The 21,106-nt window shown below is 45.7% G+C and overlaps 1 protein-coding gene across 1 annotated transcript; it reads left to right on the top strand.

The window, feature by feature from the left end:
• Window positions 1-6,020: 6,020 nt before the first annotated feature.
• LOC115582150 (gelsolin-like) lies at window positions 6,021-18,529 on the top strand. The gene is made up of 19 exons (XM_030417929.1): window positions 6,021-6,137; window positions 7,947-8,147; window positions 8,868-9,022; window positions 9,136-9,297; window positions 9,398-9,457; window positions 9,541-9,630; window positions 13,947-14,036; window positions 14,211-14,343; window positions 14,450-14,538; window positions 14,642-14,770; window positions 14,846-14,932; window positions 15,148-15,281; window positions 15,370-15,460; window positions 15,547-15,717; window positions 15,869-16,043; window positions 16,131-16,252; window positions 17,713-17,790; window positions 17,910-17,970; window positions 18,290-18,529. Exons 2-19 carry the CDS (start codon window positions 7,955-7,957, stop codon window positions 18,451-18,453), a joined length of 2,184 nt encoding a protein of 727 aa, XP_030273789.1. The 5' UTR covers window positions 6,021-6,137; window positions 7,947-7,954; the 3' UTR covers window positions 18,454-18,529.
• The last annotated feature ends 2,577 nt before the right edge of the window (window positions 18,530-21,106 follow it).

The raw sequence follows: 21,106 nt of genomic DNA on the forward strand, positions 1-21,106 counted from the left end.
ATGCTGTTTGCTGATAAATTATACTTAAGATGTAAATACTGAATGGAATAGACAACTTGTAACAATAGAACAAGATTTTATTTCATGAATTATATAAAATGAACAATTATGAACAAATAATTTAAAAAGAACTCATAAATTAACTAAATAACAACAGAAATAATGTCAGGATTGACCTCTGGAGCAGAGAAGAGCCATCATCATTCAAACCTGCAGCTACTTTGTACTTGTTGTTTAAATGGTCCCGCTTGTTTCTGGCCTGCTGAGCTCAACCTTCCCCTGCAGGCCCGTTGTTTCCAGAACTGTTCTGAACACTGAGAGAAGCAAGAGAAAAGGTCAACACAAGATCACATTAACACAGGGATGCACAGATTTGTGACATCAGGACAGACACATGGGCTTTTTATTATTAATATATCATTAATGATTACCATACTTCCATCCAGCCGGCGGAATGTTTCGCCCTGTGAACAAATGTTGTTCTGACCTCGGACAGTGATGAAGCTCTCTGTTTGCTCCCTAAAACACAATGACATGTAAAAGACGGTTAGTGTCACTGTCAACACACAAAAGGGTTCTAATACAGCAAAAAAAATATAATCATCATAAGGATAATCCTAAGCTTAGCTCTTTATTCAAACGTTTAACTAGACTTTACAGTGTTACAGTCTGAAATAAAGCAGGGATCACAGCCTGATGGAAATCTGTTCATCTTGGTCCATTTATGTAAACCGAGTCTCTAACATCTCCACGGTCACAATAAGATATAAGATATAAGTCAACCTCTGAACGTCTAACGTTTGAAAGTGAAGCTTTTAAGGCTTCAAGCTGAGCATTACCAACGTGTTTTACCTTGAAGTTTAACATATCTGGCGTTGGATGTTCAAAGGAGTAAAAACCAAGTTTAGACCCAATACTTACAATTAAATACGAGATTAAGCTTATTTATTTCTTCTCCTCGGCCGCGCAATGAATCTTGGGAAATGTGAGACCATGAAGTGTAGTAGCAGTGCAGCGTCCAAAAACAGGTACAGGCAGGAAAACATTTGTGGGGTGCATCTGGAGAACACTTTGAATTGGGACACCCTTCACGCAGCTTTGTGATGTAATTGCACTTCAAAGGCGCACTGGAAGTGTGCAGACCCTGAACTGGGACACAGCTTTTATATGTCTATGTATGGAACGGCCAGCAGCCACAAATGCATATGACCATATATGGGCAGAGTCTTATCCTGGGTATACGGAGGTCGATAGCAGTTAGTTATCCTGGGTATACGGAGGTCGATAGCAGTTAGTTATTCTTGATATACGGAGGTCGATAGCAGTTAGTTATTCTGGATATACGGAGGTCGATAGCAGTTAGTTATTCTGGATATACGGAGGTCGATAGCAGTTAGTTATTCTGGATATACGGAGGCTGATAGCAGTTAGTTATTCTGGATATACGGAGGTCGATAGCAGTTAGTTATTCTTGATATACGGAGGTCGATAGCAGTTAGTTATTCTGGATATACGGAGGCCGATAGCAGTTAGTTATTCTGGATATACGGAGGTCGATAGCAGTTAGTTATTCTGGATATACGGCGGTCGATAGCAGTTAGTTATTCTGGATATACGGAGGTCGATAGCAGTTAGTTATTCTGGATATACGGAGGCTGATAGCAGTTAGTTATTCTGGATATACGGAGGTCGATAGCAGTTAGTTATTCTTGATATACGGAGGTCGATAGCAGTTAGTTATTCTGGATATACGGAGGTCGATAGCAGTTAGTTATTCTGGATATACGGAGGTCGATGGCAGTTAGTTATTCTTGATATACGGAGGTCGATGGCAGTTAGTTATTCTGGATATATGGAGGTCGATGGCAGTTAGTTATTCTGGATATACGGAGGTCGATGGCAATTAGTTATTCTTGATATACGGAGGTCGATGGCAGTTAGTTATTCTGGATATACGGAGGCCGATGGCAGTTAGTTATTCTGGATATACGGAGGCCGATAGCAGTTAGTTATTCTGGATATACGGAGGTCGATAGCAGTTAGTTATTCTGGATATACGGAGGCCGATAGCAGTTAGTTATTCTTGATATACGGAGGTCGATAGCAGTTAGTTATTCTTGATATACGGAGGTCGATGGCAGTTAGTTATTCTGGATATATGGAGGTCGATGGCAGTTAGTTATTCTGGATATACGGAGGTCGATGGCAATTAGTTATTCTTGATATACGGAGGTCGATGGCAGTTAGTTATTCTGGATATACGGAGGCCGATGGCAGTTAGTTATTCTGGATATACGGAGGCCGATAGCAGTTAGTTATTCTGGATATACGGAGGTCGATAGCAGTTAGTTATTCTGGATATACGGAGGCCGATAGCAGTTAGTTATTCTGGATATACGGAGGTCGATAGCAGTTAGTTATTCTTGATATACGGAGGTCGATAGCAGTTAGTTATTCTGGATATACGGAGGTCGATAGCAGTTAGTTATTCTGGATATACGGAGGTCGATAGCAGTTAGTTATTCTGGATATACGGAGGTCGATAGCAGTTAGTTATTCTGGATATACGGAGGTCGATAGCAGTTAGTTATTCTTGATATACGGAGGTCGATAGCAGTTAGTTATTCTGGATATACGGAGGTCGATAGCAGTTAGTTATTCTGGATATACGGAGGCCGATAGCAGTAAGTTATTCTGGATATACGGAGGTCGATAGCAGTTAGTTATTCTGGATATACGGAGGCCGATAGCAGTTAGTTATTCTGGATATACGGAGGTCGATAGCAGTTAGTTATTCTTGATATACGGAGGTCGATAGCAGTTAGTTATTCTTGATATACGGAGGCCGATAGCAGTTAGTTATTCTGGATATACGGAGGTCGATAGCAGTTAGTTATTCTTGATATACGGAGGTCGATAGCAGTTAGTTATTCTGGATATACGGAGGTCGATAGCAGTTAGTTATTCTTGATATACGGAGGTCGATAGCAGTTAGTTATTCTGGATATACGGAGGTCGATAGCAGTTAGTTATTCTGGATATACGGAGGTCGATAGCAGTTAGTTATTCTTGATATACGGAGGTCGATAGCAGTTAGTTATTCTTGATATACGGAGGTCGATAGCAGTTAGTTATTCTGGATATACGGAGGCCGATAGCAGTTAGTTATTCTTGATATACGGAGGTCGATAGCAGTTAGTTATTCTTGATATACGGAGGTCGATAGCAGTTAGTTATTCTTGATATACGGAGGTCGATAGCAGTTAGTTATTCTGGATATACGGAGGCCGATAGCAGTTAGTTATTCTGGATATACGGAGGTCGATAGCAGTTAGTTATTCTGGATATACGGAGGCCGATAGCAGTTAGTTATTCTGGATATACGGAGGCCGATAGCAGTTAGTTATTCTGGATATACGGAGGCCGATAGCAGTTAGTTATTCTGGATATACGGAGGTCGATAGCAGTTAGTTATTCTGGATATACGGAGGTCGATAGCAGTTAGTTATTCTGGATATACGGAGGTCGATAGCAGTTAGTTATTCTGGATATACGGAGGCCGATAGCAGTTAGTTATTCTTGATATACGGAGGTTGATAGCATTCAGTTATTACGAATATACGGAGGTTTATAGCAGTTAGTTATTGATATATGGAGGTTGTTTGGAAAAAAGAAAATTTGCAGCCAGAGCAAGAAGACGTGGAGAGTGAGACATCATCTCCCCTGATAATACTTCCATCAGCTCAGGGTCTGACACATTGAATTGTGGTGGTGTGGTTAGTCTCTGTTAAATGACGATGTTTTTCTCTTCATACCTATAAAGCCTCCTGTAGGCCTGATGCAGATAGACAATGAAGTGGAGAAATGCTAATAGGGAATGTTCTACCTGCTCTAACAGCCTGTGCACACAGCACAGGTCTTATTACAGGCTATAATATCTTTAATGTAAACATTACTCAGTGGGCCTATAGTGAGGGAACATTAGCTTTATTTGTGATTAAAATATGAAGATGAGGACCCAACGATTGGCCTTCCTTTCCTTCTCAAGCTACAATAAAATTGCATCTTAAACAGCCCAATAACCAAAATGTCTGAGGGGAGAAATCCTCGGACCCCGTTAAAAAGCCTCTATCTGCAGCAGTGACCCTGGTAAACTCTAATCTGGCCACTTTTTTCAGTAACGAGTAATCACGAGTAAACACAGTAATCGTGTTCATATTTGTCAGCAGCTGCTGAATGTAACTAATAAAGTAACTTATAATATAACTTAGTTACTTTTAAAAACAAGTAATCAGGGAAGTAACTAAGTTACTTTTAAAAGGAGTAATCAGTAATCAGATTACTTTTTCAAGGTAACTGAGGCAACACTGTCTGCGGAGCTAAAGCCCCGGCTGTTTTGCACTCCTAGCAACGGTATATATATATATATATATATATATATATACACACATATATACACATATATATATATATATATATATATATATATATATATATATATATATATATATATATATATACACACACATATATATATATATATATATACCGTATATATATATATATATATATATATATATACACACATATATATATATATATATATATATATATATATATATACACACATATATATATATATATATATATATATGACCTTTTTAACGCAGGATTAACGCTCGGTATTAAAAAAAAAAAAGAAATGCGCATTGTTTGATTTACGGCCATCGGTGGCACATGTAGTCTTGATCCAGAGGGCGGCAGAAGAATAAGAAAGGGAATCAGAAGAAGAAGAAGCAGGGTTGGCGTTCAGGAAAAACACGGTGGACTGAAAAGCGAAAGTGAAAGTAAATGGAGAAAGGACTTATGAATGGCAAATTCACTTTCAAAACACTGCCAGATGGTTCGGTCCATAGGACAAAAGTTATCTGCACGTACTGTCGACATGAAATGAGTTACCACTGAAGTTCGTCGAGTCTCAGATGTCATTTGTAAGCCAAACACACGGCAGATGCAGAGAGCCCGCCGCCCCCCGTCAAAAGCAGACATCACCATGTTTTGATCCCATTTAGTGTGAGGGGATATTTTTTGTAGTGTGTTACAAGTGTTGAATAAACATTTTCATAAAGCAAGCATATTTGCCCTTTCTTATGTTGTTAAAAGTATTAAGAACATGAAAAAAAATACATTAAGGTACATTTAGAACAGAAAGAAATGTGCCAAAAAAATTGCGATTAATCGCGAGTTAACTATGGACAAAATGCGATTAATCGCGATTAAAAAAATTAATCGTTTGACAGCCCTAGTTTATATTTATAGTATTTGCAAAATACCTATCATACATCACATATATCATATTTTAGAATATTCTATTACTGTTAATCCCACTGAATATTAAAATAAGCCGAACTATGTGTCCTGTATCATAGCTACATGTATGACGTTTGCAGCAACAACAAAAAAACGCATGAAAATCAGTTTAGAATTCAGAGTTATGATTGATTAAATGTGCTGACACTTCATTGCGCCTGCCAAACAGATTACACTGAGTGGAGCGGGTGCCCGGTCCAAGATGGCGGCCCCACGGCTCGTCAGAGCCAATAGGCAGTAGCGGTCGAGTCAGCGTCTACTTTTTATACGTCTTTGGTTCCATATGCAACCACATGAGACTATTTTCATCATGAAGCGATTATATTTTTTATTTTTTTTAAGGCACAGAGATCCAGGGCTATTCCCATAACATCCGGGGCTATAGCCTGAAATGCCCAGGTCTAACGACTCGCTGCTGATGCTTCTTTAATGCCTGAGTCATAATCACCTGATGAGATGTTGATATACTCAGTAAAGTATCTGATTACTTCCTCCATCACAGATAAAACCGAGCAACCAGCTGAGAGTCAAAGGAAATTCAGACATTCAGTTGTTTATGGATAAAACCAATACAGCTGAACCTGATGATGTACTGATCAGATTTCCTGTCAACAGCTGTTGAGCTCATGGTCTCCCAGCTGGGTGTGGCTCAGACAGGTAGAGTTACCTGCAGCCCATCCCCCACCGCCCCTCCCCCCTCTCAGGTGTCTCAGGTGGAGCTCAGCCTTCGTCAGTTTTCACTGAGCAGCGTCCAACAAACACTGACGGTGAGTTTGTCTTCAACTCTTCTCTCTGCTGCTGATCAATGTGTTGATTATTGATGAATCACTCAGTTTGATGTTTGAACACTCGTATTAAACTGTCTCGGTCTTCAGACCAGAAACATCAGATTCAAACAGGAAACAGTTTGTAGTTTTTACTGCGTAAACTCTTCATCATCATCTTCATCCTCACAGTCTGTGTTCATCAACATTTAGCTTCACAAACAAAGACACATTTACTGTCTGTGGGGATTTTCAGTGTTTCCTGGTATGTTTGTGTCATTTTTAAATCTGTTTAGCTGAAAGCTGACGCATCACTTCCTGCCTCTGTCTGCTGCAGCACAGATGTTTAGTGTTGAGGAGACGTGTCACTCCGGCTCTGTCACAGATGATCTTTCATCTCTTTTCTCTATAAAACGTTCCCTTTGTCTTGTAAATAAATAAATAAACAAAACAAAAAAAAGACTCCGCCCCCTACAGGTGAGAGCATGGTGTTAAAGCTGCAGTCTGGAGTTTTGAGAGAAAAAGTGGACCTAGTCAGACTATTAGAATGATACAGCTCCCAGGTCAGTCCTTCTTCCTCTCTGCCTTCTAAGCCCCTCCCACAGAGGAGGAGCCTGCTGTGCACGAGCAGGCTTGTTAACCATGGTAACCAAGACTGCGCCTTCAAAATAACAACAACAACATAAGCCCTGATTGTTCCATCTCTGATCAATACAACTAAATTACAGTGACAGTGCCTCATGCAGATGGCTGTAGATATCCAGAGTAACAATCAATATTCCTCACGTCTCTGTAGACGAGTCACCAGGTGATCATTCAGGTGATCATCATCACCTGCTGCCTTTCTGAAGCATGACGAACGTATTTCTCTAAACCAGTTCAACCACTTCAGAGCTCCTGAACACAAACTAACGTTACTATAACTGCCCGCTCACTTAAAGACACTTCTGCTAACCAGCAGCCACAAACACCGAAGTTAGCACACAAGCTAACAAGCTAGATTTAGCAACAAGCTATGTAGCTCGACTGCAATATCGGCGAGGTGCACTATTATGAGTATTACTGTAATCGCCGCCATCTTATCCTTGCGGTTAAAACATAGAATGAAACATATATCCAGCAGGTGTTCTTACCTGTCCAGCAGAAAAGTCCTGACAGATCCTGCAGCTCCTCCACCTCTGAAATGACTCACTGAGATTTATCCTTGTTTTCTCTCTGGCTCGGTCCAATTTTTTGGACTACTCTGCTCTGTTGTTGTTGTCTGTTCTCCGCCATTGTTTACAGTTTGAGTTTGAATGTATCTGACCAGGTGAGAGCAGATACTGCACCTGCACGGAGGAGGGGGGCTGCAAACAGCTTGTGCATGAGAGTGATTGACACTTCCCAGACACGCCCCTTGGCTCTGATTGGTTGTGTTGATCCAGGAGCGCAGACAGCTGACCTGTATCTTATTCTACTGTCAGATCATAATGACAATTTTAGCAAATATAACCAAAAAAATAGTTACAGAGTACAACTTTAAGTGTTGTGTGAATCCGCCCCCTACAGGTGACAACATGGTGTTAAGTGTTGTGTGACTCCGCCCCCTACAGGTGACAACATGGTGTTAAGTGTTGTGTGACTCCGCCCCCTACAGGTGACAGTATCGTGTTAAGTGTTGTGTGACTCCGCCCCCTACAGGTGACAGTATCGTGTTAAGTGTTGTGTGACTCCGCCCCCTACAGGTGACAACATGGTGTTAAGTGTTGTGTGACTCCGCCCCCTACAGGTGACAACATGGTGTTAAGTGTTGTGTGACTCCGCCCCCTACAGGTGACAACATGGTGTTCCATCCAGAGTTTGAGCAAGCCGGCCAGAGGGCGGGGCTTCAGGTGTGGCGGGTGGAGAACATGGAGCTGGTTCCTGTTTCTAAGAGTCTGTACGGAGGGTTCTACAGCGGAGACGCTTACCTGGTTCTCCACAGCACCCAGAACCGCCGTGGAACCCTGCAGTATGACCTGCACTATTGGCAAGGTACTGCAGTAGGTCATGTACCAATACTGGATTACATCATGTACTGATACTGCATTACATCATGTACTAATACTGCATTACATCATGTACTGATACTGCATTACATCATGTACTAATACTGCATTACATCATGTACTGATACTGCATTACATCATGTACTGATACTGCATTACATCATGTACTAATACTGCATTACATCATGTACTGATACTGCATTACATCATGTACTGATACTGCATTACATCATGTACTGATACTGCATTACATCATGTACTGATACTGCATTACATCATGTACTAATACTGCATTACATCATGTACTAATACTGTAATATAAGTAAAAACCAAAATGGTACATGTTTAATCCTGAGGAACTCTGTAGCACACAGTAGTAGTTGTGATATTAGGGGCGGCTGTGGCTCAGGGGGAGAGCCAGTGTCTTGATATCTGAAGGCCGCTGGTTCAATTCCCCTGTTATGCATGTATCAGTGTCCTTGGGCAAGATACTGAACCCCAGACTGGTCCAGGTGTGCTGGTCTCACATGGCAGCCATCAGTGTGTGCATGTATATATGAATTAATGTCAGTCACTTTGGACAGAAGCATCTGATAAAAGTAGATTGGATCAATACTTAGTAGTATTAACAGCTGTTGTGGCTGTTAACAGCTGTTTTGTTACGTCACTCTGGTTTTTTCTCTCTGATTGGTTGGTTGTCCTGCAGGGTCAGAGTGTACTCAGGATGAGAGTGGCGCGGCGGCCATTTTTGCCGTGCAGATGGACGATTACCTGCAGGGAGCACCGGTCCAGTACCGTGAGGTCCAGGGTCACGAGTCTAGTACCTTCACTGGGTACTTCAAAACTGGACTCAAGTACATGGTAACTACAGGAGCAGCACACCAGAACTCCTGTTGTGTAATACTGCAGTACAGAACGAGCCAGGTCAGTGAAAACAGTTTGTGGCACTGATGACATCACTTCTTTTCACACAGAAAGGGGGCGTGGCCTCAGGGTTCCAACATGTTGTGACCAATGATGTGGAGGTTCAGCGGCTGCTGCAGGTCCAAGGTCGACGTGTTGTCAGGGCGACGGAGGTTCCTGTCAGCTGGGACAGTTTCAACCATGGAGACAGTTTTATACTGGACCTGGGAAAGGTGAGACAGATGGAGAGGTGAGACAGGTGAAGAGGTGAGACAGGTGGAGAGGTGAGACAGGCAGAAAGACAGTTCTCAACCTGTCTCTTTCTTTTTACAGGAGATCATCCAGTGGTCTGGTTCCCATAGCAACCGCTTTGAGAAGCTGAAGGCCACCATTGTGAGTGATGACATCACTTCCTGACTCCATCATTATCAGAGACATCATGTGACTGATTGATTGATTGATTGATTGATTGACAGGTATCTAAGGGTATCCGTGATGACGAGCGTTGTGGGCGGGCCAAACTGCTGGTCTGTGATGAGGGGGAGGAGCCAGAGAGGATGCTGGAGGTGAGCAGAGCCTTCACCTGACTGAAGAATACACACAAATACTACAGTACACTATAAACTACAGTACATGTACCACATATTGTACATGCTGTATGTTTCCACACAGTGAACAGACGTAAAGGTTCTTCACCCTGGAGGTTTAATACTCTGCTACTGTCTGATGATGCATTCAATGCCTTTATTGAGTCCTCAGTTAATCAGTTTAAAACTATTAACAAATGACTCTGTGTCTCATTCACTGTTATGACAAACAGCAGCTACGATCCTCAGATGACGGCTGGACAATTGTTTCTATATTTGTCTTTACTCCATCGACAGCGATGTCGTGTTTCTCTCTTGTGACAAATGTACTTATTGTAAGACACTTGGGACAAAAGTGTCTGCTAAATGCCCTAAATGTTAATGTATGTAAATGTAAATTAAAGCTGCAAGCAGTGATGAACGGGCCCTCACAGTCCACGCGCGTCGGAGAGCACGCTCACCTGTAAATGTCATGTTAATCGGTGATGTTTTTCTGACTTCCTGTGTCCAGCGGGGGGCGCTATGGATATGACACAGTATTGATGCATAGATGTATTCAGGGTGACACCCTCTACATGCCTGAGAAATTTGGTGTAGATGGGAAATTGTATGTTGGAGTTATAAGGAATTGATGTTTTATGGCGAAGTATTGAAATTGACCGCACTGCCACGCCCAGCAGGTTCGATGGAGGCGAAAGATTTTTACAACTTTTCATGTTCAAAGTCTGAGGATGATACTGACTCACTGTGAAGTCTGTGGTGTTAAATCTGTAGGAGGAGTTCATTAAAGTACGAGGCATGGAAATGAGTGAAAATGGTAACGGAAATCAAAATGGCCTTTCTGTTGGACTTTAGACTTTTATTCATCCCACATTGGGGAAATTCACTTGTTACAGTAGCAGTTAGACAGACATACAATAAGTACAAGACTGAAAAAAATGATTTAGATAAGAGAGAAAGATACAAAACAGAAAGGACTATATGCTATGTGCATTATATACCTTTAAAGTGCAAAAGTATTGCCTTGTTGAAGGCTGGATGCATAGATAAATACAGTGTTTGAAATAAACAGACTCAGTGTATGAATATAAGTATGTAAAGAACATTTTTTGTATTATTTATAAGTATTATTGCACAAGATGGCGGAGGTAGAGGTGTAAGTAGTGCAAGATAAGTAGGTGCTTATGGTGCTACATTAAGGGTTATTGCTGTCAGCAGTCTGACAGCAGTTGGAATGAATGACCCGTGGTAGCGTTCCTTTATACACCGTGAGTGCAGCAGCCTGTTGCTGAAGGAGCTGCTTCAGGCCCCCACAGCTGGAAGGAGCTGGAGTCGACTGCCACCTGGCTGCATGGACCACCGACTACCTCACAAACAGACCACAGTATGTGAGGCTCCGCGACTGTGTGTCTGATGTGGTAGCCTGCTGCACGGGAGCTCCACAGGGTACAGTGCTCCTGTTGAGAGAGGTCGGGGGTGGGGTTTGTGGATCGGTCAGGCAGGGAGTGTGTATGTGTGTGTGGGGGGGGGTGTAACAGGGAGAGGTGGCGTTGGAGTGACAGTTTTACGGTGGATGTTTTTTGTGTGTCTGGTCATGATACATATACATACCGAATATCGTTCATGTATGTGCATGAAGGAGGTGGGGCTTGGATTTTAAGTACTCCAGGGGGCGCTATAGAGTTCCCTGGGATCCTCTTCGTCAGCTGTCCTCAGTAGGGCATCAGCAATAATTCTACCAAGTTTCGTGTTAATCCGAGCAACCGATCTCCAGATATAAAATACATCAATTTAAACTGTGCAACCTTGTGGTCATCGCCCAAAATTTGCCCAGAGCCTCAGGGGGGAAGATTAACTCTTCACTAAAATTATGGATATTGACAGATGAAATGCTGCTAGCTCTTCCCAGAGCCTACAGACCTACAGGTTGAACTGGACCTACAGGTTAAACTGGACCTACAGGTTAAACTGGACCTACAGGCTGAACTGGACCTACAGGCTGAACTGGACCTACAGGTTGAACTGGACCTACAGGTTAAACTGGACCTACAGGCTGAACTGGACCTACAGGCTGAACTGGACCTACAGGTTGAACTGGACCTACAGGTTAAACTGGACCTACAGGTTAAACTGGACCTACAGGCTGAACTGGACCTACAGGTTAAACCGGACCTACAGGTTGAACCGGACCTACAGGTTAAACCGGACCTACAGGTTAAACTGTACCCACAGGTTGAACTGGACCTACAGGTTAAACTGGACCTACAGGTTAAACTGGACCTACAGGTTGAACTGGACCTACAGGTTAAACCGGACCTACAGGTTAAACTGTACCCACAGGTTGAACTGTACCCACAGGTTGAACTGGACCTACAGGTTAAACTGGACCTACAGGTTAAACTGGACCTACAGGTTGAACTGGACCTACAGGTTAAACCGGACCTACAGGTTAAACTGTACCCACAGGTTGAACTGGACCTACAGGTTAAACTGGACCTACAGGCTGAACTGGACCTACAGGTTAAACTGGACCTACAGGTTAAACCGGACCTACAGGTTAAACTGTACCCACAGGTTGAACTGGACCTACAGGTTAAACTGGACCTACAGGTTAAACTGGACCTACAGGCTGAACTGGACCTACAGGTTGAACTGGACCTACAGGTTGAACTGGACCTACAGGTTAAACTGTACCCACAGGTTAAACTGTACCTACAGGTTAAACTGGACCTACAGGCTGAACTGGACCTACAGGTTAAACTGGACCTACAGGCTGAACTGTACCTACAGGCTGAACTGGACCTACAGGTTGAACTGGACCTACAGGCTGAACTGGACCTACAGGTTGAACTGGACCTACAGGCTGAACTGGACCTACAGGTTGAGCTGGACCTACAGGTTGAACTGGACCTCCTTACGACAGCCAATGCAGAGCAACTTCTAGTACGTTCTGGTGTTACTTATTATGAGCATGGCGATGAACCCAGTTGGCTCCTAGCTCATCAACTAAAACGTTAATCGACCTCTCGATTAATCACACAAATCAACTTTGTCTCCAACACCACAGCTATCAATGACATTTTTAACAATTTTTATTCCTCTCTTTATGAATCCTAATCATCACCAGACACAGCAGAAATGACGGCCTGTCTTCATAATCTTGACTCCGTCCTGCTAACGGGCTCGATGCACCTCTGACTCTGTCAAAGTCATGCAGAACAATAAAACACCCGGCCCAGACGGATCAACTGCCCAGTTCTTTAAGAAATGTAATAATAAACTAGCCCCTCTCCTCAGCTCTATAATGAGGCCCTAGAGCTGGTTCATTACCCCCCACTTTAACCCAGGCCGCCATGTCCCTTCTCTTAAAGAAGGTAAAGACCCTATTTCCTGTACCTCTTATAGGCATCTGTCGTTTCTTAACATTGACATTAAGACATTTGACTAAAACATCAGCAACTTGTCTTGGAAAGATTCTTCCTATAATCATCTCAGAGGAACAGAACAGCTTCATCAAAGGGTGTCAGCTGGTTTTCAATGTCAGAACCATTTTGAATGTAATTTTCTCTGGGCATTCCTCTTCAACCCCTGAAGTAGTTATTTTGATTGATGCAGAGAAAGCCTTCGATCGGGTAGAATGGCAAAATCTTTTTGAGGTTCTACAACTGTTCTGTCTGGGGAACAAGTTTATTACTAGGATCCAACTCTATATACTTCCCCTCAGGCCAGCGTCCACACAAATAATTCCTGATCTGATTATCTTACGTTGTCACGCAGCACTGGGCGTTCAGATCTCTCATACTGGAATTAAAACTGTCCCTGTATGCTGACGACCTTCTTTTATACATATCAGACCCGCTGACGACTATTCCACCAATTTTATCTATGTTAAATCAATCTTGCTCTTTCTCAGGCGATAAAGTTTATCTCCTTAAAAGTGAATGCTTTTCTATAAATTCCCTCGCTCTAACACTTAAACAGTCTGATATTCCTTTCCAGCTCAGCCCCTCAGAGTCATTAGATCAGACTATTACCTCCTCTTAGGGGCAGTAAAACCCCCAGAGTGAAGAAGTCCTTACTGCAAAAATACACTTCCTGTTGACCTCTGACCTCTTCCTGTTGACCTCAGACCTCTTCCTGTTGACCTCTGACCTCTTCCTGTTGACCTCAGACCTCTTCCTGTTGACCTCAGACCTCTTCCTGTTGACCTCTGACCTCTTCCTGTTGACCTCTGACCTCTTCCTGTTGACCTCTGACCTCTTCCTGTTGACCTCTGACCTCTTCCTGTTGACCAGGTTCTCGGGGAGAAGCCGGAGCTGCCTGAAGCTCACAGTGATGACACAAAGATGGACGCCGCACACAGGAAACAGGCAACACTTTACAAGGTAACACTTGATGACAACACGGTGATGGGTTCCGGGTGCTTCTCATCTGGGTGATGTCTTCATCCAATCAAGCCACTGGGGTCACTCATGATGTCACTGCTCTGCCCTCACAACATGACCTGCAGCAGGAAGTGTTCACCTGTCTGTCTGACTGTCTGTCTACCTGTCTGTCAGGTGTCTAATGCAGATGGCAACATGAAGGTATCCGTGGTAGCAGAGAAGAATCCATTCTCCCAGGATGCTTTGCAGTCCAGCGAGTGCTTCATCCTCGACAATGGAGCCAACGGACACATCTACGTGTGGAAAGGTTCAAACTGGTCTGACAACAGTTCAGTACAGGTCACTCACCTGTCCTGATGATGTGGTTTGTAATAAAGCTGTGTGTGTGTGTGTGTGTGTGTGTGTGTGTGAAGGTAAGGAGGCGAACCCTGAGGAGCGTCATGCCGTTCTGCAGAGCTCAGAGCAGTTCATCATCCAGATGAACTACCCAACACATACACAGGTAAACGGGTGGAGCTCACCTGTCCCTCCAGGTGAACACATGGCATCAGCACAGACTGATCTACCCGTCCTACCTGTCCTCACCTGTGTGCGGTCTCCCTCAGGTCCAGGTCCTTCCTGAGCACGGGGAGACTCCGCTCTTCCAACAGTTCTTTAAGAACTGGAGCGACCCCGATGACACCGTCGGCATGGGAACGGCCTATGTGTGCAGTCAGATCGCAAAGATCAAGAAGGTAAACCAATCAGGAAGAAGCTCAGGACATGATGACATCAGAGCTGCTCTGTCACTAACTCTTCTGATTGGACAGGTTCCGTTTGACGCATCGACACTCCACCAATCAGACGCCATGGCAGCACAGCACGGGATGGTGGACGGAGGAGACGGAGAAAAACAGGTGAGGGTGGGGCCAGGTGTGTCTGACCAATCACAGTGCTGCTGTAGGAGGATGGACCCCATCAACATTCAACACAGTGTGTCACTAAGACTCATGGGAGATGAAGTTCTTCACTACAGATAAAATTATGTTTGTTTTATATCAGGTTTTTTTTAAGTCTCTGATCTCTGCCTGTCTGTCTGCCTGTCTGTCTGCCTGTCTGCCTGCGTCTATAGATCTGGCGTATTGAAGGATCTGATAAGGTTCCTGTGGATCCTTCTTTGTTTGGTCAGTTCTATGGAGGAGACAGTTACATCATTCGGTATCACTACCAACACAACAACAAACAGGGTGACATCATCTACATATGGTGAGACACACACACACACACACACACACACACAGCAGCTCACTCTGGTAGTGACTTTTTATTTTTCTCTATCTGTTGTCTGTCTCAGGCAGGGGGCGGAGTCTACGCAGGATGAGGTTGGAGCGTCGGCCATCTTGGCTGTACAGGTGGATGATGAACTGGGAGGAGGTGCTGTGCAGGTACAGTCGCTGGGAACTCTGGGACCAGTTTTCTGACTCCACTCAGACACTGTGTCAAACCCTCTGAGTGCTCACTCTGTCTGCAGGTGCGGGTGGTTCAGGGAAAAGAGCCGGCCCACCTCATGAGCCTGTTCAGGGGCCAACCAATGGTGGTGCACAAGGGCGGGACCTCCAGAGAGGGCAGCCAATCAGAGGTGGCAGACACCCGCCTGTTCCAGGTTCGAGCTAATTCAGCGGGAGACTCCAGAGCTGTGGAGGTGAGACATCAGACGTTTAGTCTGTGGGGTGTTCATGTCCTGCACTCACTTTGGTACCTGAACACCCCATGACATCACATCATATGTTCTCAGGCTGGTTAATGTTCTGCTCCCAGTGTGAACCAGTCTAACTAGTGTAAACCCTCCTCAGGTGGACCCGTCCTCCTCCTGTCTAAACTCCAGTGACGTCTTCCTCCTGCTCTCCTCCTCTGGGTGCTGGATGTGGAGCGGGAGGAGCAGCAGCTCAGCTGAGGCCCGGGGAGCAGAACACCTGGCTGAGCTCCTGCAGGTGACCCCCACCTCTCTGGGGGAGGGGCAGGAGGAAGGTGAGGGTGACGGGGACACTTCCTGTTTGTCTGTCAGCTGTTTAACCTGACCACACAGTCTCTGTGTTGTTGTGTATGTGGTTACAGATGCATTCTGGGATGTGCTAGGGGGTAAGAAGGAGTACTGTCGCTCCCCCCGGCTGAAGAACAACATGGAGGCTCATCCTCCTCGCTTGTTCGCCTGCTCCAACAAGACCGGGAACTTCCTGGTGTGTCTGCAGACCCGCTCACACGACCCGCTCACAGGACCCGCTCACACGACCCGCTCACACGACCTGAACACACGACCCGCTCACAGGACCCGCTCACACGACCCGCTCACACGACCTGAACACACGACCCACTCACAGGACCCGCTCACACGACCCGCTCACACGAACTGAACACACGACCCACTCACACGACCCGCTCACACGACCGCTCACAGGACCCGCTCACACGACCCACTCACAGGACCCGCTCACACGACCCGCTCACACGACCTGAACACACGACCCGCTCACAGGACCCGCTCACACGACCCGCTCACACGACCTGAACACACGACCCGCTCACAGGACCCGCTCACACGACCCACTCACAGGACCGCTCACACGACCGCTCACACGACCCGCTCACAGGACCGCTCACACGACCCACTCACAGGACCGCTCACACGACCGCTCACACGACCCGCTCACAGGACCCGCTCACACGACCCACTCACAGGACCCGCTCACACGACCCACTCACAGGACCCACTCACAGGACCCGCTCACAGGACCCGCTCACACGACCCACTCACAGGACCCGCTCACACGACCCACTCACAGGACCCACTCACACGACCCGCTCACACGACCGCTCACACGACCCGCTCACACGACCCGCTCACAGGACCGCTCACACGACCCGCTCACAGGACCGCTCACAGGACCCGCTCACACGACCCACTCACAGGACCCACTCACAGGACCCGCTCACACGACCCGCTCACAAGACCCGCTCACAGGACCCGCTCACACGACCCACTCACAGGACCCACTCACAGGACCCGCTCACACGACCCACTCACAGGACCCACTCACAGGACCCGCTCACACGACCCGCTCACAAGACCCACTCACACGACCCGCTCACACGACCGCTCACACGACCCGCTCACACGACCCGCTCACAGGACCGCTCACACGACCCGCTCACAGGACCGCTCACAGGACCCGCTCACACGACCCACTCACAGGACCCACTCACAGGACCCGCTCACACGACCCGCTCACAAGACCCACTCACAGGACCCGCTCACACGACCTGAACACACGACCCGCTCACAGGACCCGCTCACACGACCCGCTCACACAACCTGAACACACTATTTCTATTTCCAATGATCACTGACGTTGTTTATAACTGACTGATAATTAGCTGTGATGGATTATTAACAGAATGCTAACGTTAGCTCGTTACCTAACATTAGCTTTTTGCTAATGAGTTACTATGTGGTGACAGCTGTTGTTCAGGTGCACGGTTCACTCAGGTGTTCAGGGCTGTTGCTAGGATACTTGATGGTTGCTGTTTACTTTGTGACTGTCGTGTTAAGTGTTTGTAAATGATTTGATTATAAATAATTATAAGACATGTTCTAAAAAAGTAATATTAAAGCTGTGTGTGTGTGTGTGTGTGTGTTCAGATGGACGAGGTTCCAGGTGAGTGGACACAGGATGACTTCGCTCCTGATGATGTCATGATCTTGGATACCTGGGATCAAGTGAGTCTCTCATATCATCATCCCCCATCTGTGTCCTCACATCCTATGTCCTCACATCCTGTGTCCTCACATCCTGTGTCCTCACATCCTGTGTCCTCACATCCTGTGTCCACCTGTAGGTCTTTGTTTGGATCGGAGACGAGGCTCGAGAGGAGGAGAAGATGGAGGCTGCATTATCAGGTGAGATGGACAGGAAGTGACATAGATGGTGACTCAGGATGCTAACTGAACCTGGTCCAGGTGACTCAGGATGCTAACTGAACCTGGTCCAGGTGACTCAGGATGCTAACTGAACCTGGTCCAGGTGACTCAGGATGCTAACTGAACCTGGTCCAGGTGACTCAGGACGCTAACTGAACCTGGTCCAGGTGACTCAGGACGCTAACTGAACCTGGTCCAGGTGACTCAGGACGCTAACTGAACCTGGTCCAGGTGACTCAGGACGCTAACTGAACCTGGTCCAGGTGACTCAGGACGCTAACTTTGTGTTTGTGTCCAGCTGTCAGGTACATTGAGAGCGACCCGGCAGACAGAGACCCTCGTACCCCCACTGTGACGATCAAACAGGGATTTGAACCGCCAACTTTCACAGGCTGGTTCCTGGGCTGGAACCATGACTACTGGACCGTTGACCAGCTGGAGCAAGCCATTGGACGCCTGTGACATCACTTTCTGTTTAAACATCAACGAGGAGCTCTGAGTTCTGATTCGTTCTTATAAATAAAATCTGTTACTGTCAGCTGGCGTGTGTGTGTGTGTGTACCCGCTTGATGCCGAGGTTTGACTCGTCGCTGTAGCAAGCGTTTGATAGTGTAATAGTTTATTGGAGCATCTCTTTATAAATACTGATGTTGATAAATAACAATAACAGAAAGTTTCATAAATACAGAAGAAAGAGACAAAAGCCACAGTGAACACAGCAGAGTCCAGAAGAGTCCAGAAGAGTCTAACAGAGTCCAGAAGAGTCCAGCAGAGTCCAGAAGAGTCTAACAGAGTCTAACAGAGTCCAGAAGAGTCTAACAGAGTCTAACAGAGTCTAACAGAGTCTAACAGAGTCCAGAAGAGTCTAACAGAGTCCAGAAGAGTCTAACAGAGTCCAGAAGAGTCTAACAGAGTCTAACAGAGTCCAGCAGAGTCTAACAGAGTCCAGAAGAGTCTAACAGAGTCCAGCAGAGTCTAACAGAGTCCAGCAGAGTCTAACAGAGTCCAGCAGAGTCTAACAGAGTCCAGCAGAGTCTAACAGAGTCTAACAGAGTCCAGCAGAGTCTAACAGAGTCCAGCAGAGTCCAGCAGAGTCTAACAGAGTCCAGCAGAGTCCAACAGAGTCCAGCAGAGTCTAACAGAGTCCAGCAGAGTCTAACAGAGTTCAGAAGAGTCTAACAGAGTCCAGCAGAGTCTAACAGAGTCTAACAGAGTCCAGCAGAGTCTAACAGAGTCCAGCAGAGTCCAGCAGAGTCTAACAGAGTCCAGCAGAGTCCAACAGAGTCCAGCAGAGTCTAACAGAGTCCAGCAGAGTCCAGCAGAGTCTAGCAGAGTCCAGCAGAGTCTAACAGAGTCCAGTAGTCCAGTCTGCACACAACAGCTGTGTGTGTGTGTGTGTGTGTGTGTGTTCACGTTCACAAACCATTAAACACAATTTAAAGTTTTTAGTTTTACAATAAAATCTGCTGTTTACATTAAAATCAGTAGAATTCTCTGAAACCACACAAACTAACATCTACCTGTCGCATCAACCTCTGACCCAGATCAACTAAACGCTATGGAAGCCCGAGCGGCAAAATGCTCAACACAATCACACAACATTGTCGTCGCTAATAAATCACCCCTGCTCCCAGGCTTTCTGCTAAGCTAGGCTAACCCTCTGCTAAGCTAGGCTAACCCTCTCTGTGCACTGAACACACAGACATGAAGCTGATCTGACTAAAGTGTCGGACTGTTCCTTTAAGACGAGATCTATTATATAAAGAATATATTGGTATGAACTGTCGACGGGCATCTCTCAATAAAGTTTAACTTTTTCATATAAACACAAACTGCTAAACACCAGAGCCATATACAGCCACAGTTGGTCCAGTTAGTCCAGTCAGACCAGAGTCATATATGGAACAAGTTACAACAAAACAGTAAAGGTGGGGTTATTCCATTCAGACCACAGAGTCCAGTCCAGAGCCATGTACAGGTGGGGTTGTACCAGTTAGTCCAGAGTCGTATACAGGTGGGGTTGTACCAGTTAGTCCAGAGCCATGTACAGGTGGGGTTGTACCAGTTAGTCCAGAGCCATGTACAGGTGGGGTTGTACCAGTTAGTCCAGAGCCATGTACAGGTGGGGTTGCACCAGTTAGTCCAGAGTCGTATACAGGTGGGGTTGTACCAGTTAGTCCAGAGCCATGTACAGGTGGGGTTGTACCAGTTAGTCCAGAGCCATGTACAGGTGGGGTTGCACCAGTTAGTCCAGAGTCGTATACAGGTGGAGTCGTTCTATAATAAAGACGTGCAGTTTGGTTGTTTGAGGCTCTCAACAGGAAGTACCAAAAGGAAACAGGATATGATGTAATATTTCTGTTCGAAAAGGAAACATGCAAAACAAAAACAAGAACTGAGGGGTAACCTAGCAACAGGAGGTCAGAGGTCAGATCCATCTCTAGGAGGTGACATTCGATTGGAAGGTCTGTGGTAACTACGATGGTGTTGATTGGTGGATTTTTGGAAAGGCGGGGTTAAAGAGTTAGCCCCGCTTCCTGCTGCCACTCATACTTCAGGCGGATAAGCCCCTCCCCCTCCTTCTGTCAAAGCCAATCAGAGCTCAGCAGTTGCCAGAGTTCCGGAACTCTCCGTTCTCAGTGATCTGCAGAGACGATGTGTTGCTAGGTGACAGTCCGTTCCTCTGTGATGTCACAGCGTAACGCTCCTTCAGCTGAGTCAGCGCCGCCATCAGACGACTGTTCGCTGCATCGAGACTCGCAATCCTCTTTTCCTGAAAGACAGACAGCAGGAAGTGAGACAGACAGAGAGGAAGTGAGACAGACAGAGAGGAAGAGAGACAGACAGAGAGGAAGAGAGACAGACAGAGAGGAAGTGAGACAGACAGAGAGGAAGTGAGACAGACAGAGAGGAAGAGAGACAGACAGAGAGGAAGTGAGACAGACAGCAGGAAGTGAGACAGACAGAGAGGAAGACAGACAGAGAGGAAGAGAGACAGACAGCAGGAAGTGAGACAGACAGAGAGGAAGAGAGACAGACAGAGAGGAAGTGAGACAGACAGAGAGGAAGAGAGACAGACAGCAGGAAGTGAGACAGACAGAGAGGAAGAGAGACA

This window comes from Sparus aurata, chromosome 5 (genome assembly GCF_900880675.1).
Source record: "Sparus aurata chromosome 5, fSpaAur1.1, whole genome shotgun sequence".
Lineage (NCBI taxonomy): Eukaryota > Metazoa > Chordata > Actinopteri > Spariformes > Sparidae > Sparus > Sparus aurata.